General features: G+C 29.6%; 2 protein-coding genes across 3 annotated transcripts; both read right to left on the minus strand.

The window, feature by feature from the left end:
* Positions 1 to 5522: 5522 nt before the first annotated feature.
* LOC114178602 (chloroplast sensor kinase, chloroplastic) lies at positions 5523 to 11292 on the minus strand. Of its 2 annotated transcripts, none has more exons than XM_028064607.1 (9): positions 10741 to 11286; positions 10374 to 10538; positions 9945 to 10265; positions 9500 to 9565; positions 9356 to 9424; positions 8520 to 8612; positions 7337 to 7563; positions 6469 to 6745; positions 5523 to 6035 (listed from the first exon to the last, which is right to left on the minus strand). In XM_028064607.1, exons 1-9 carry the CDS (start codon positions 11092 to 11094, stop codon positions 5778 to 5780), a joined length of 1830 nt encoding a protein of 609 aa, XP_027920408.1. In that variant the 5' UTR covers positions 11095 to 11286; the 3' UTR covers positions 5523 to 5777. The 2 variants fall into 2 exon arrangements, 1 of the variants encoding a protein (XP_027920408.1); XR_003603342.1 differs by having other exon boundaries at positions 5748 to 6035; positions 6469 to 6749; positions 10741 to 11292.
* A 2406-nt stretch (positions 11293 to 13698) lies between these two features.
* Positions 13699 to 16526, minus strand: LOC114176622 (GDSL esterase/lipase At3g26430-like). Its single transcript, XM_028061718.1, has 5 exons — positions 16240 to 16526; positions 15951 to 16160; positions 15128 to 15297; positions 14219 to 14489; positions 13699 to 14127 (listed from the first exon to the last, which is right to left on the minus strand). Exons 1-5 carry the CDS (start codon positions 16478 to 16480, stop codon positions 13853 to 13855), a joined length of 1167 nt encoding a protein of 388 aa, XP_027917519.1. The 5' UTR covers positions 16481 to 16526; the 3' UTR covers positions 13699 to 13852.
* Between the last annotated feature and the right edge of the window lie 1021 nt (positions 16527 to 17547).

Here is a 17547-nt window from a genome sequence, read left to right on the forward strand (position 1 = left end):
AAAAAAAAAAAAAAAAAAAAAAACTAGGTCCGAACATTACTAGTATTTCGATATGTTTTGAAAAGAAGTATGATTTAGTTAGAAAAAAAAAAAGAGCTTTTTACAAGTTAAAGTTAATTTAGATAATTTGTAATATGCAGAGAGACTTGAAAAAAAAAATCATAATTTCAATGTAGAATTAAATAACTTTTTTAGTAATTTTACTCATTAAACTGGTATTTCAATGTTTTAAGTAGTTTTTATACTTGCCATTTAATAAAATATGTGAAATTGGTTATAATAGTTATTCGTATTTTTGAATTAATGATATTGACGCACTAATGTTGATAATATTACATGTGAACTTGCTTACTTGTAAATATTTTACCCGAATAATTACATATTAATATTATTAATTCAGAGGAGCAAATTATCAAGATTAACTTTTTATACTTATTAAATGTTGAATTAAAAAATATTGAAATGATTTAAAAGTATCAATTTTAATATTACCAATTTGAAAATGAATGAAAATTCAGTTAATCCAAAAGAAGTTTATTTTATTTTATTTCTTGTTGTTTTCTTTTAAAAATATTTGTGAAAAAGTGTGGCTAAATAAACTATTTTTAGGTTAGTGTTTTTAATATAAATTTTAGTGCTTTGTTTTATGTCTATATACAACTGGCAATTTTAGTTAATATTCATTTCGGTATTCGCTAAGGTACCGATATATTCACGTTATAGGCTTAAATATATAAGTGGAAACTTACTCTTAATTTAATATAACTGGTTAAATTTCAGTTTATTTATTTTTGCCGATTACAATATTTTTTTTATCAAAAATTTATAATATTACATTATCAATATATAAAAGACGAATTTATTAAATTTGTCAAATAGCATGGCTAAATTGAGTTATTTTCATATTTTAAAATTATTATAAAGGTGATTTAACAAAGTAAAAACAATTGAAATGTTTTGTTTATTAAGCATTTGTAATATAGTATGAGACTATTTGCAAAAGGAGTGAATTTTAATGATAAACTGAGATTAATTTAAAAGATTAAGTGAAATAGACAAGATAAATATTTATAAATTTTTTAAAACAAATTGACACTGAACTGAAAATGAAAGTCTCTATCAAGAAAAACAAGTTTAAGAAAAATTAAACTCTACTTTCCCTAAAAAAAATATATAAAGTTTCTTTCAGCAACATGAACGAAGTTCCACCGCCATAGCTTCAAATTATAGAGGTCTAAATTTTATGACTTGTATTATCGAAAAGTTTTCAACTTCTTATGTTGGTTAGAACTTACGAAATAAGGTTTCTTTTTACACAACTTAACTTATAAGTATATATAATTTAGGTTTGTTTCGATTTCAAGTCCATCTGAGAACTGAGTTTTAGTTCTTCTAAATAAACGATGTTAAATTCGTTGATCATTGAGGTTAAATATTATATTTAGATTATTATTCATTTAGAATCTGAAAAAAATTTCGCCGTTTTATCTTTAAAAACATTTTAGAAAATTAAAAAAGAAAAATATATTTAATTTCATTTATACGAAATGATCAGATCAATAATTTTAAAATATTAAAATAATGCATTTAAAATTTATATATTCAATTACACTCATCAACACAATAAAAATTTATATATGAAATTCTTTGTCTGTAATTCTTTAAATATTAAAAACAAATTTATCTGATTAAACAATTATATCATTAATATTATATTTAATAATATGAAAAACGTTGAATATATCTTTACAAGTAACTTCCATTTTATCATTTCTTAAAATTGAATATATTTGTTTTTTTTTCATCAATATGTCTATTTCGTCCTTTAAAGAGAAAGTTTAAAACTATATTTTTTATCTCAAAGTCTAATAAAAACAATCAAGAGACATAATTAAAAATGGATTATAAAAGAAATACATAGTAGATAATTTTTCGTTTTATGTTCATAAAAAATATTATTCAAATGTTCATGAGATAAAAATAATAATATGAAACTAATATTTTATCAGAGGCTAACACGTTTTTCTTTTTCTTTAAAAATGGAATAGAATCCGTGAAAAATGACATAAAAAAATCAATTTGTCTAACCTTTTTTTTCAAAATAAAAAAAAAACATATGAGAATAAAAAAAATACTAAAATCAAGTAACTCGAAAGAAAAGAGAAAATAAAAATATCTTACGTTGAATTTAATTTTATATTTTATACAAGAAATAAAAATATTTCCAATTTAATTCTCGTTATATATTAAATATAACTTAAAAAATTTAAAAATTATATCACATTGAATTTAAAAAATTTGGAAGGTGATGCCACCCGACTTCCAAAATAATCCACACTGCTTATACGAGACTTTTGAATGTATTAACAAAGTCATGAATCATATTCTTCTTCTCCAACTTCTGTGATAGTTAAAACTTCCAAAACCTAAGAAATATAAAAAATAGAAATAAAAAAATGTGGAATTATATTGATATTTAATGTGTTGCTACGTTGGCCTAAATTGGATTTACAAGGTTTCAGGCTCCATAGTTGGTGCCAAATTTGAGCACAGTGTTTTCCAACTCATAAAACTATGTATCCATCCATGAAAAAGATTTCACTCAAAGAGATAAATATTCTTTTCACTCTAGAAGGAATAAGATTTTTTTATTGTGGGTTGAAAGTTAATGAATTTTAATTTACAACAAAAATATAATTTAGATGAATATTTTATTTCATAGTATAACACGTAGCCATATTTAGATGCATGCATGTGTTTGTCGGAGAAAGTGACATATTAACTAATCTTCGAAAACATTGTTTGTCTTGCTTCTTGATGAAAGGTCAGAAACTGTTCATTTTTTTCAAATATTATTAACCATCAATGGAATCTAACACAACGCATATTAACAATGAAACAAGATATAGTTTAAAGCTAATCATGCATAAATAGTTTTTTCTTTGTACTGATCACAGCAATAGTTTATATATGATCATTCGTATTCGAATAGTAACATATATAAAACTCATTCATAGTCTTTTTTTTTTTTTAAGATCGTAAATGATCATTTTTATTCTTTTACAGAGTAACATATTATTTAGTTGCTGTTATTTTAATAAGTAAAGGTGTTTTAGTTTATTGTGTTTTAATTATTAATTTTCTGATAAACAATTATTAAGCATTTTATCGTCTTATAGATGAATCCGTGTCTTCCTTGTTGAAATGAATAGATGAAATTCAAACAATTTAATTATTAGCTTAAATATTTTGATTTATATCTTAGTTGCGTTTCTTCAATTTGGTCATCATTTAGTTTTAGTGTTCAATTAAGTCTTAATTTTTATTAATTTTAGTTAATTTGATATTTTATAAACATTTAAAAAGTTAACGTATGTGAACAATGATGTCATGTGTCAGTTTGTATTTTTTTTAATTGTTTTTAATTTTATATACTTTAAAAAAAATTTCACGAGTTAAGTCAGTATTGTGTGTCATGTGTCAATGCCAAATGTTATATGTCAGTTCAATTTCATGATTATATGTCATTTACTTGTGTTCAATTCAGTTCCTATATTTGTTATTTTTGTTTAATTTTATCTCAATTTTTGTTAAAAACAAAAACAATTTTATCCTATCTAAATTGAAACAAAATTTATTTTTATATAAATCTAATATTAATATTTTTATTAAAATTGACATTTTTATTATTTATTTTTGAAATTCAATTATAAATTATTAGATTTAATTATAAATTTAGTATAGTTCTTAGTTTCAATTATTAAATAGATTATTATAATATTATTAGAAATATTTTATAAATATTAAATTTGTCTTTTACTTGACATTTAAATATATTAAAAATATTAAATTTATATTTTACTTGACATTTAAAAATATTAAATTTATGTTTTACTAATAATTATCCTATTTAATAATTGAATCTAAAAATTAAATCCAATTTATAATTAAATCTAATATTTATAATTAAATTTCATAAATAATAAATAAAAAAATCAATTTTAATAAAAATATTAATATAATATTTATATTAAAATTAAATTTGGGCTCGATTGAAAAGGATAAAATTGTTCAATTTTAACAAAAAATTATAACTAAATTCAACAAAAATAATGAATATAGACACTAAATTGAACAAAAATAAATAACACAACTCATGAACTAACCTCATGCGTTGATATTGTCACGTGACATGATGTTGACTTGACACCCACGTGAACAATTTGTTTTTTGAAAAAAAAAAAACGAACTGACACGTGATGTACACTATTCACATATGTTAACTAAATTGACGAAAATTATGACCTAATTAAACACCGAAACTAAATGAGGATCAAATTGAATAAATACAACAAAAATAGGGATCAAAAGAGTGTTTAATTCTTAATTATTTTATTTACACATAGGGAAGCCATGGGGTTAATTAAAACTGTTTAATAATTTTATTTTGCACACACATAAATATACTTGGGTGACAAAACTAGCAAGTTCAATCTATTTTGGCTCGGCCTATTTTTTCCAATTAGTTAGTAAAAAACGGGTTGGATCCGATTGAGCCATTAAACAAAAATAAGTCAATAATAATAATATGTTCCATACAGGACAAACTAACAGACCAGGTTGGATTGACACGTCACTTTTTTTTAATTTAGTTTTATTTTTTTCAATTTTTTTTTATTTTTAAAAACAAATCTTTTATTTCCTTTTTTAAGAAAAACATTATCAAATTTTAATTGTATAAATATACTCATGGGAGAACAGGTTTTAACACAAAGGTAAGGTGAATTGAGAGTGAAGTGTCCAATTTTGAAAATATTGTTTTGCTTCAAAAGGTTAAATCCAAAGAGAAGGTAAAAAAAATTACGTTTTAGTCCTCATTCTTCATCATATACTATTTCTTACTTGTAGAATTCAAAAAGCGAGAAGAATTTGATATTATAAGATTTATTTGGTCTTAGCAAGAAGAAATATATTTTGTTATATTAAAATATTATTTTACAGTGAAACTTACTATAATTTTCTTCTTTATTATTATGTTAAATTTTAATTTATTTCCTTGATAATTTAAGTTTTGATATTTGTTTATCTTGTTAAAAAGTTTTTCAAATTAATTTTATATATCAACAGTTCATATGTTACAGTAAACTGAAAGTTCATTTAATACAAATTTATATGTAAATGTAATCCACTAATGAAATGCAATAGTCAATATATACATAAGAATACTTTTTGATCATATATCACATTTTCAATTAAAAATATATAGAATAAAACAAGATTAAAATACCTAACTCGGTTAACATTTTGAAGTTGAAATAGTAAAAGATTAAAACACTTCGTTTAAATTTAATCAAATAAATCTGGTCTGTGTATTTTACTTTTAACCAGTGCACTTCTCTGTGATGCTGGTTAATAGGATAAATTACGAGTCATTTCTAAAACTGGGTATTTTCTTTTCTTTATATCAAATTGAGGGGATTCATTCTAAAGGTACAAAAGCTGAAGTTCAGATACATCCACTCTTTTAAACCCAATAAGTATTCATGTGATGTAATATGCATACATTTCAGTGTGTGGAAAAAATGTTTACATGACACACAACAAAGGCATAAAAGTAACGCTGTAACAGAGAAATCTTTACGAGCTATATACAGAGATAGCTAAGTTCAGCAATAACGAAGAAAGAACTAGTAATATTTACCATCCCTTAATTTCACAATCTTGTAATCACCAAGTCCTACAATGTAGTGTTGTTTGAGAATGGATGTGTTTGAAACTCATGCTATACCCTCTTGGGTGTGGCTGCTCAAATCAGATTTTGCAATTGAAGGAAGCCAGAGTTCTATGCGTGTTCCCCCAGCTCCCAGAGGAGCATCTTTAATCCGAGGTGAAACGACACGTACGACACAGCCATAGCTTTCTAGTATCTCACGAGCAACAGTCATCCCAGCAACAAAGTTCCAAGTCATGTTGTCCTCAATCATACCATCAGACAACAGTTCTTGCCCATAAGGTGTGAGTGAGTGCATCTGAGTCTGCATACATGTTCATGACCGACAATTAATTTCTATTTTTACCAAATTCAATTCCACTTGCAATAAAACACTCGATATAAGAACTGTTTGAATAGAAATATGGAGTGGGCTTCAAGTGCAGGGTTTCCGTAGTTTGAAAAATGTCAAGAGATTCAAAACTATGTAGGCTACAATATTATGCAAATTTTATGGAGGCTTTCACATCTACACGTGTTAGTATGAATCATGCAAATCATACTTGGGAAAATGCTGTAATATGTTCTCACAATAGATATGCTTAAACTAAAACGTTGATCAAACCCAGGGCATTAAATGTTCCCAAGTTTCCCTTGGAGATGCTTCAAATTTGCAAACTACGTGCATAAAACAATTTCCTGTTCGTTCAAAAGAAAACCAAGGAAGTAAAGCAGGAGTGGGAGTGAACTGAAGTTACCATGTAGTGCATATCAGGTCCATCATCATCAATGAGTACAAGGGTGCCACCAGCTGGTGCTGCGGTAGATAATATTTCAACCTTTCCTCCAACATGCGTCCGTAGTAAAGCACCTTCAATAAGATTGCTGAAAGCCTGGCGCAGTGCAGGTTCTTCTACAGCAGCTAGCAAAGGTGATGATGAGAGTTCACTTAGTTCCACCAAACGTTTTTGACTCTGGGCAAGTGGTTTAACTGAATCAACTAAGTCTGTCAATACTTCAGAAACATTGCTTGATCTTCCTGACGTTAACAAAAAAGCATAAGCAAAAAAATGCATACAAGAAAATAACTGATGAAAAAAAAACTATCTAAAAGCCAAAAGCATAGCTGAAAGCTAATGAACGAATTAAATATGTAAGATATTATTGATGCAAAAAGAAAGCGCAGAGTTAGGAGCTTATTTAGGTTGAGTGGGATATCACAAAATCAAGAGGATATATATAATGAAAGAGGGGAGGGGAGGATGAAGTTGGTCCAAGAGTAACCTTAAGAGAGTTTACTCCTTCTGTTAACTTTAAATTTTCTATTAATCTAATGAGTTCTACTAAGTAGCTCATCTTTCACCATTAGATTAAGAGAATATCAAGGGTGAAAACGAAAAATAACTCTCTTAAAGTTAATCTGAAAATAATTTGATCACTCTTCATACATACACACACACACACACACACACACACACATATATATATATATATATATATATATATATATATATATAGAGAGAGAGAGAGAGAGAGAGAGAGAGAGAGAGAGAGAAGAAAATGGGGGGTAAGTGATGACAGTATAAGAAGCAGCGTGAGGAGCCTTTATTAAGCGGTGAAACCTACCTGATTCCATGTTGCAATGGAGCAAGAGCTAAAGGTGGTAGTGGCATCTCTATATCGTGGACAGCAGCAGTTAGAGAAAGTGACTCACTAGAGTTTTTCATTTTATTTGAAGAGACGTCATCCCCTGGGTAGCTATCTAGCAATTGAGATCTTGCTGATTCAGCAAATATGTGGGTAGAACCATTCATTTTCTTGATTGCTTCTTCATTGTAGCGCACTATATTATTCTACATATTGGACAAAAAAATGAACATCAGAGATACAAATTCTACAGGTGTTTGCTTCCCTTTTTTGTTTATTCTAAAATGCTTGCTGAGTATTCTCTCCATAAGAAACTGGTCAAGACAAACTTTGTTCAAGAAAATGTACTTCTAGCATGTTTGGAATTGGCCATTAGTTAATTATAGACAGTTGACAATAAACAATCAATTAAAACTTCTAGGATAAATAGAAATAAATCATGCTTCGCTGGGCTTAATTTTAAGGAAATTGTCACTTCTTTTCTCAAATATTCTATCCAGCTGCAAAAACAAGTGTAATCCAAGATACACTTAGAATTGTTGCATGACCAAACCTCAATTCCTGAAATCCAATTGGCTGTTATTATCATTAAATTAACAAGTAACTTGATTCCTTAGCCTTATCTTGTTTTGTGCCTTAGTTGACCAAACTTGGTATTTCAATAAGGGAAAGAATATTAGCAATTCAAGACTACAGATTTAGGTTAGCAGAGGGGATTCACAATTGATAAGAGAACACATGAGTACATAGATATTGGAAATCCCACAATTGAATGCAAGTGAGGTCACAGACCTAAGCAATTTTATCACTGAACTCTTCATGCTTCAGGATTTAGGTTTGTAATTTCTCTTTCTCTTCTGATTCTCTAATAATAATCCCTTTTTGTCGTTTGAGTAACAAAAGGTTTTAGAGAATTCAGTTATCACGAATTAATCCCTTGAATGTAATACTTAGGACTCAAATCCCTTTATTTCTTTTGTGACAAGACACACTTGCCCATAAGAACATTTTTGCATGCAAAAATTATATAGAGGAAGAGACAAAATGGGCTGAAGACTCAAGATCTTAGAACGTACATTGAACATCAAGTCACTAATTGATTATTGGTAAATGAAAAGTATTTGCATGCAAGCATGATTATAAGTAGAAAAGAAATAAGTACCTTGGTCAAAAAAACAGCATCCTGTAGTTGTTGGAGAACGTCCCTCAAACGATTACCTTGCACCAACAGGTCTTCAACAATGTCATATGAAATCTGTGTAGTTATCAATTATGAGACATTCTTGACATACAAAAATCATAAGGTATGGACAAAGATTCAATATCCTTTCAGATTGAACACTTTTTCGTTTTGCAGCATGTTCACACTAATTATCTGAAATGATCTATTTTCATTTAGTATTTCCTTTATCTAACACCTCCCATATTATTGCATTAAAAATAATAAAAGAATTAAATTCAAAGCCTCATGAATAAGAATATAGCCTGCAATCCCCAACTTACTAAAGTTAGCACATTCAGTACACATAAAGTGCATGCTCAAACAAGGGAATTTCGAAATATTAAATCTGCCTAAAATGGTAGTTTATGATACATGATATGTGTGCACTTATATCGCAGACTATACATGATCATATATCAATTCAACTAATGGATTGACCTAGTTTAAATAAATAGTTTGTTGTAAACGTAACGTGTGAATACTCAGTTTTTAGAAAGTGACTTATAGTTAACATGGTAATGACACAGTTATTATTATTAACATAAAATAACGATCATAGTTACAACCTGATCTCACCCCCCGCAAAAAGAAAAAAAAAATCCCCTCCAGAACAGGATTTTATCCATGGGTTTGGATCATATGGCCAGACCCATACCATTGGCAAAAACTTGATTCAGCTTGGACCTCGTCCAACTGGCTACTTGGGTTCCCACTTACACAAATGTAAATAAATGTGAATTTACATTTTATCAGGTACAATTTAGACAATTTCAAACCTGAGTTCTCTTTGTCTGTGCAGATAGGATTTTACTTAAGGTTTGAATACTGGAAAGTGGACCACGGATCTGTAAGAAAAGAAAAATTAGATCAAGATGAAAATGAGATATTAAAGGAATTCAACAGCTGTCCACAACCCATACTTGCTCAACCAGATTACCCATTCTGACATTATTTTGCCATGTTGATTGCTGAAGTAACATTGCTTTCTGTAAAAGGAGCATAACCATGAGAAATTTAGGCCCACACAAGAAGTTATTAAATCTATAGTTATAACAGTCGTGAACCCATACAACAATGTTATAGAGAAATAAACTTAAAAGACATACATTGCACGGTACAACATAACAGTAACTTAGTCTCAGTGTCTTACTCAACTGATAGATGAAATAATTGTGAACTTCAATGCAACAACTCTCAAAGCACACATTCAAGTAGCAACTGCTACGAAATGCAAATTTCCAGGAAATCCCACAGAATTTGAGGAGTGTCAAACTTTCAACCATTTCATATTTAAAGAGTAATGAGTTAATGAATGGATTTTCTTCTTCTGTTCAAAGGAAAAAAAAAAGGCGGGAGCTTATAAACCTGATCCATCACATATGCCATAGCAAGAGACTGTGAAATGTTGACAGCATTTGATCTTTGCTCGGAAGTGAAGTCACGCATACCAACTGCTTCGTCCTTGACCCGAAGGGTCTGAATTTCCCTCGACCTCTTACCTAAATCCAAGAAGGGAGGCAACGAATAAGCTTCCTCAACAGACATGTGGTTATCTGGACCTTCACTTTGAGGTTCCTGACACTGTTCCTGCTCCACCAATGGAAGCTCGGCAACCAAGAAACCAACAACAAAAGGGTGTTTCACCATCGGAAAAACAACAGCCTTGCATTCAGGGACAACATTAACCTACAATTAAAATCAACAATCGCATTACATTTATCCTACCCAGAAGAATAATCAGGCATAGTGGAACAGAAGCAGAAGCACACTGTGTGCTCAAGATAATAAACACACTTGCGAATTGGAAAGTGTGACCTCAGCAGCACGCAAGCCCGCAGGAATAGTAAAATGACCCACAAGAATGACAATGCCCTCTGACTCTGCATCTCCAGGGTACAGAGCAACCCGTCGCAGCTCTAACCGATCCATCACATAACTACCAGCTGGTCTAACATAAACCTGAACAAGAAAAACAACATATCTCCCTAATCACATAACTCAGTTCAAGTTTAAACAAACAAAAAAATTTAATCCTTACTTAGAAACAGCCAACTTAGTTTCTAAATTTGCAAATAACAGCCGTGAATATTACAGAAATACAAATTCAGTCCGTATCTTAGTAATCATCGGGAAATTGAAATTATAATTGAACGCAACCAACCGAGAGTAGGGCTTCGGGAACGATCCTGCGAAAGAGGTGAAGCTGGTGGAGGCAGAGTCGATGGAAGTCAGTGCTGGGAAGCACGAGTCCGGTTTGGCGATCGCTCTGGAGGGTCTGGGTGAACTGGACGGGGGAGGTGGAGGCCTTGCGAATGGCGGAGGCAACAGCAGCGGCGGAAGGCACGGTGAGGCGGAGGGCGTCATCGGAATCGGAGGTAGGGTTGTCGTTGTGGGTGATGGGGAGGCTGACGGAATTGGAGAAAATTCGGTGGGATTTGGCGTTGGAAGAGCAGAAGCTGAACGAAGAGTGTGGAGGAGTGTGAGTCACACCTGCGCTCGCTGCACACACAAGCATTTCCCTTTGATTGAATACTTTGCAACACCAAAATCAGAACCAACCACAGTATTGCTTCTACTTCTACTTCTACTTAATTGGATTCTTCATGCTTCAGGCAAAGAATTTATAGCTTCTTTTCTTGTTAATTCACTCTTCTTTTTTCTTCATATTTTTATTATTAGTATTTATCTGTTGTTCCAATTTTGACCACTGAACGATGAAGGGCGTTGAGGGAAAATGCTTATATCTTGGTGCATATACTAATATTCACAGTTCAACAGTAACGAAGAAGTTTTTCTTACAAACTTTCTCTTTTTTTTTATCAGCGAGTGTTTAACTTATACTAGTCAACATTTTTTTTTGTTAACTCAGTGGCGTCTTCTTTGTTAATATCAAACATATATTTTTTTCAGTCGTATAATAATAGGAAGAATTGATGTTACTCAAAGCTACTTAATTGAAAAATCGAAAATTTAGCAAAGAAAAAATAGATTGTGATGATAGACTTCGAAAACATAATCTAACTAATAAAATTGTCATTAATATCATCTTAGATAATCTCAAATGTTAATCAAGAAAAATAAAATGTTTCCACGATTGTAAAATTTTCAAGAATTTTTTATTAAAAAATCAGTTATGTTCAATATTAATTGAAAATATCCTTTATCTAATAGATACTGAAATACTTTTTAAAATAAGATAATACAGTTTTTAATAAATTTGAATTTTCATTCAAATAAAATATTTAATTATTGAATAATGTAAAATAAAAACATTATAAATTTGATATATTTAAATTTTCTATAAATTGTGAAATGCTGTTTATAGAAAGTAAATATTTTGAAGTAGTTAATTGCTATTCTAAACATAGGGGTAGGCTTTTCACCATGATAATTACCATTTTAATTAGCTTAAAATATTTTTGTAAATAAATAAATTATGTAAAAAATTGTAATCATTAAAGAAATTATAATTTGCTTACTTTATGAAATATTCTTATGTAAAATAATATAAAAAATATGTAACCAAATGATACTTACAATAAAAGTCATCAAAGGTACATGTGATAATGCAGGCTTCACTCGACAGGTCGGCCTGTAGATTCGTTGAAAGAATGCAGGACGGATCGAGATATTAAGTTTGCTAACTCGTAAAAGCTTGATGCTCATAACCTATAGTATGTACGGGTTAGAGGCGGGGCAAGACAAGCTAGCCCGTGACCTGTATAAAAAATAAATGAAAAAAATGTGTATTTGTCTTATGGACGTTTCAAATTATTGTTTGAGTGGAAAAGACAAGTGCTATATATGTTTCAATATGCTAAAATTTGAAGAATTCATCGTACATGTCAAAATACAATTATGGATATGATGAAATGTTGGATTATCAATTTATCATTCAACTCCATGAAGTCTTTGCTTAATTTTGTGAACTTGTTAAAGTTTTCCAATTTGTTAAACATGGAAAGTTTTATCATAAAAAATAAAATAAAAAATGGATCAGCCTACCAACCAAAACCTATATGAGACGGACCCTAACTTTTGAACTCGCATTTTCAAAATAAAATGCATTTTATGGTCCAAGTGCAGAACAGGTCTAAACGATCGGACTCTACCCACGTTGCCACCCCTAATTAAAGGGACAATCCTTTTATACACAAAGAAAAATAATTTTCTTAAGAATTTTAATTTTTAATTGAAAAGTCGATTGAAAAATAAAACTTTGCCTTATCAATCAAATTATCAAATTAATAAGAGATTGGCAGGCCCAGTGTATTTGACGACAAATCCCTTATCAAAGCAATGCATAACATTATAATTGATAGGTTATATATTTTTTCATATATGGTTATGATTAGTCATTGAGAGATTGTGGTTCTATATGGTTATATGACATTAGTCTTACAAATATAAGACCTTAGACACCACTTTTACACCAAAACCTTAAGACAATGTTGTTATGGGCCTTTATTCTTATATAGTGTTTAACTTTGTCTTTTCTATCCAATATGAGACTTTGACTCACAACTTGGACTATTCGCAACAATAATAAACTGCAATAAGTCTAAATCCATCATGGTCATTAATATGTCTACAAAGTACAAGTATGCTGCCATCAATACACCAACAAGGAATCTAGAAAGATCAAGTTATAATACAAACCGCACGAGTGTAAAAAAATAGTAAATTGTATTTGAATCTTAATTAAGAAGTTGAAGTTGAAAAAAAGGTATATTGTGACTTTGAATTCATCTGATGTTTGGTGTGAAATTTATTTTTAACTGAAAAAATGTCAAATATAGTAAAAAAACTAACTTCAAATGATATTACTCTTAGTTGATTTTTTTTTATTTGTTTAGACTTAAAATATATTCATTATAACATTTAAATATTTTTTTATGCATTTTAACTATTTATTTAGCAGTGATTCCCCCCTACATGCAATTCATGTAGTGTGTACATTATTTTCTTTGCAGGTTTTGTTGGCACCTGTTTAACAAATAAAACAAATATAAGGAATAAAATTCAACATTTTTATGGATGTTATTTTTTATTTAACATATTTCTCTACTAGATTCTCAGTTTTGCAGTCTTTTAATAGATTTGAATCAAGAATAAAGTGTGTTAGAAAGTATATTATTTTGCAGGGCTCAAACACATAATCATAATTAACTTGTTAAACTCTGGTAAAAAGTATATATCAATGAATGATGAATAAAATTTGTGAAGACGATTCATCAAACACTTGGTAAAACCTGGTAGTTGAATCACATAGATCACAGTTCAGTCTTCCAAGAACGTGAATTTGTAGCTCCTAATGATGTGGGTGGATCTGAAAATGAGCCATTGAGTATCTGCAGAAAGATCCAATTATTAGCAGCTTCAGTGTAATGGATTCCATCCCAAATGATCCTTACACTTGGATCTTCGCAAGATTTGGCTATCACAACCTCTGTCCCATTCACTCTTTTGCTTGCTCCACATCTCTCTCTATTGTTGAAGTTGTATTTCCCACCATGTCCACAGCATGCAATCACCCCCTTCTCAAAACCTTTTCATTCCAAAAATTCTGCACTATCATTTCATTGCATTTTCCAAGTTCAAATAGGCAACAACAATGAAAGAGAAATAAAAAGCTATACCATATTTTTCAGCATTGCTGATGAGGGTGTACTTCACCCTATACACATCAACATAGGTGATTTTAGCCTCTGGCAATTCTTCCCTCAGTTTCTCAACAGTTTCTTTTAGTCTTTTATTAAAATATTCTGCCACCTCATTGAATGGTTTGGCACACCCAAACTCGTCCATTTGGGCTGGGCTCATGGGATAGCGATCCAGCATGTATGGCAAGCATCCCAATGGGCCTGTGTTGTGTATCCAGAACGACCTCCCACCTTCCCCATACACACCCTACTTCATTTGATTATCCAAAACACAGTGCTTCAGTAAATTTCATCTACCACATCAAATTATCAAAAGTAAATTATAACACTAGATGTTTGAACAGAACTCTCTGGATTTCTATTAAAGAAAAATAAATCACAACATTTCTTAAATTTTACAAACACTCTTGGATACTTACTTTCTTACACTTATATTCCTTAATTGTTTAATAAAAAAAGTTAAACATATTTTTAGTCCTGAACTTTGATGTCAAATTATAATGTGTCTCTAGCCGATGTTTTGATACATTTTGGTCCTAAGCTTTGAAAATGAATTGATATATTTCTTTTAACTTGATTACTTTAAATTTGTTTGACGTATAAATCGCATTTTCTAGCAGATGTTAAAGTGGAAACATGTTAAATGTTATAAACAACTCAAATGATAGTATGAAACGTGTTTGAGTTATCAAAAAAATTTAATGTAATTGGATTAAAAAAATTATTTTCATTCATTTTTATGGATATGACGAATTTTTGTGTAAAAATTCAGGACTAAAAACATACTTAACCATAAAACATTAAACTCACTCTTTTTGCATTACACTAATCCTCTCTTTGAAAAGTTAGAAAATTCCAAGAACAAAGGTTAAATATATAACTGACCTTTATAACTGTGGAGAACTGGTCCAATACATCAGGAATATAGGCCTTGACTTGTTCTGTGGTCAAGTTGAGTTTATAGCCAGCTGTGATATCATTTTGGCCAATATCAAAGGTATATAGAGCCTCAGAAAAATACTCCTCCTTGGGCAATAACTCCTTAAACACCCCTCCTGTACCACATTAAAATAGTTTATCATTTAGCATCCCTTTTCAGTTTGTTCCATTTTAATCACTAATTTTCTCCCTTCAGTTGAACAAAGCCAAGGAAAAGTTATGATGAGTACATTATAGTTATTAGAAAATGTTCCTACCACAATATATATTCGCCACAATTTATCTATTTTTCTCATCAGAAGAAACTCACGTGAATTTTGCCAAATATATGGATTTAATTTACAAATTATCGTGAATCTTAAAAAAAAAGTTATGTACAACGACAATTATAAAATAAAATATTAAACCTTTTACAAACTCCTGACCATTAGACCAGCCTAAACTAAAATTCGACGACTTTTATTACCAACCAAAACATGTTTAAAAAGTACCAAGAAGAGTCTCGGATATACTCGGTCTCTAATGAAATCAGTACATCTAAATAATTTTTTTAGTTTTTATATCAATATTTAAAAAATATACTAATTTGTTTTAACACTTATTCATTAAGCTATTTTTAAATTTGTAACATGTTAAATTTTACACTATCACGTATTTATAGATATATGTTACTATAATTATTAAATGTTGGTATATAAGAAGTCAGAAAAAAAAAGGGATTTGAATTTACAATTGCATATGCAAGATGTTGAAGTGATGTGTAATGTACCTTGTTGGCGAACCAATTTGGATCTGGTTTTGAAATCGGAGAATTGCACGAACTGCACATCTAGGGAAATGGGACTGTATCCGCTCTGAGACTTAGTTGTGTTCTGAGGTCTGACGGTGGATCCCGCGGTGGCGAAATTCGCTCCGTGGCTGAAATTGGACCCAACCGAGTCCATGTAAGCACTGAGATATGGCAATCCCAAGCTCTTCGCTGTTCAAATTCACTTTTATCAAAAGTTCATGCGGTGATGCTTCAGTAAAGAACTGATCTAATAGCTATTTTTTCTTACCTATAAAATCGATTATGAGGCGGCCATCGGAGAATCGTCCTTTTGGAGAGTGGAAAAAGGTGATTCCGTTGGGAGGAGGAGCTTGTCCGAACGCCGCCGAGAGACCGCCGGTGTCAGAATTGGAGTCTCCGAAGTTGAAAATGGCTCTGAAATGGCTTTCGCTTCCACAAATCACATTACTCTGCATCAGTGTTGTTGAAATCACAAGCCATCTCACAAATTGTATCAAATTCTCTGACATGGTTTTTGTGGTTTTTGTGGTTTTTGAAGAATCTAAGTTAAGAGACCCTCTCACATATTTATATTTAACCAGGTTTTCTTTATATATAGAATCATGTTGGGTAAATATGTTTTTGTCAAATAATTTTTAATTCAATTTTGAAATTAGTAGAAACTTTGAAACAATTTAGTCATTTATCTTGAAATATGTGAATTTAATCTTTTTAATCAAATTTTATTAAGTTGATAGATGTGTTTCATGATAATATTTGACTTGATATTAAAGCAAAAATTTGTCAAACATTATAAACAACTCAAACACAATCTTAAAATATGTACGAAATATTAAATAATCCTAACAAAATTTGATTAAAAAGACTAAACACACTATTTCGAAAAATGAATGACTAGATTGGTCCAAAGTTTCGAAATGAACTAATTCTAAAATTAACTGAAAGTTAAGAGACCAAAAACATATTTAACCCTTCTTTAAATAAGTATTAACCTCTCTTATATTTTAATAGAATAAATGTATCTTCTTTATATTTTCAACTAGTGTAAACACAGGCGCTATCGCGCCTGCGTGTACGCATTTTTCGAATTATATTTATAATTGATGATATTGTAATGTTATTAAGTTAATGAACAAAATAAAAGTATATTTATAAAAATTAAAGTGAAATGTATGGAGAAAATATGAAAAAAATAATTGTTGATGAATAGTATGAGAAAAAAGAAAAAGAAGATAAATAAATAGTTTTATAAAAACTTGTAAAATTAACCGTTAATTTTTAAAAATTTAATAAATAGTTAAATTGTAAAGGGTAAAATTGAAATTATGAAATGTGGACACAAAAGAGGGAATCCCCTTTATATATAGTTATAGATAAAGTGGAATTTAATTTTTCTTATTTTATTTTAAAACATCAAATGACTAAATGTTTAATAGACAAAAATAAGTTTTGGAATAGAAAAATTGAAAAACAAAATAAGAAAATAAAAGTATAAATAAAGTAAAGTAGTTTAATATCATGTTATTAAAAATTATAAGATGACTAAGTATTAATAAAAAAAATTAGAGAGCTTTAT

The sequence above is a fragment of the Vigna unguiculata genome, chromosome 3, assembly GCF_004118075.2.
Source record: "Vigna unguiculata cultivar IT97K-499-35 chromosome 3, ASM411807v1, whole genome shotgun sequence".
NCBI classification, from domain to species: Eukaryota; Viridiplantae; Streptophyta; class Magnoliopsida; order Fabales; family Fabaceae; genus Vigna; species Vigna unguiculata.

Bases quoted from the DNA above. Each gene is read 5' to 3' on its own strand.
- LOC114178602 (XM_028064607.1), bottom strand. From the start codon at position 11,094: ATGCTTGTGTGTGCAGCGAGCGCAGGTGTGACTCACACTCCTCCACAC. The intron at 10,266-10,373 runs GTGTGTTTATTA...TTTTAATTGTAG, and splicing joins TCACACTTTCCAATTCGCAA to GTTAATGTTGTCCCTGAATG. The intron at 6,746-7,336 runs GTAGGTTTCACC...AACGTCAGGAAG, and splicing joins CCATTGCAACATGGAATCAG to ATCAAGCAATGTTTCTGAAG.
- LOC114176622 (XM_028061718.1), bottom strand. From the start codon at position 16,480: ATGTCAGAGAATTTGATACAATTTGTGAGATGGCTTGTGATTTCAACA. The intron at 14,490-15,127 runs GTCAGTTATATA...CAAATGAAGTAG, and splicing joins AGTTCTCCACAGTTATAAAG to GGTGTGTATGGGGAAGGTGG. The intron at 14,128-14,218 runs GTATAGCTTTTT...TGGAATGAAAAG, and splicing joins CAGCAATGCTGAAAAATATG to GTTTTGAGAAGGGGGTGATT.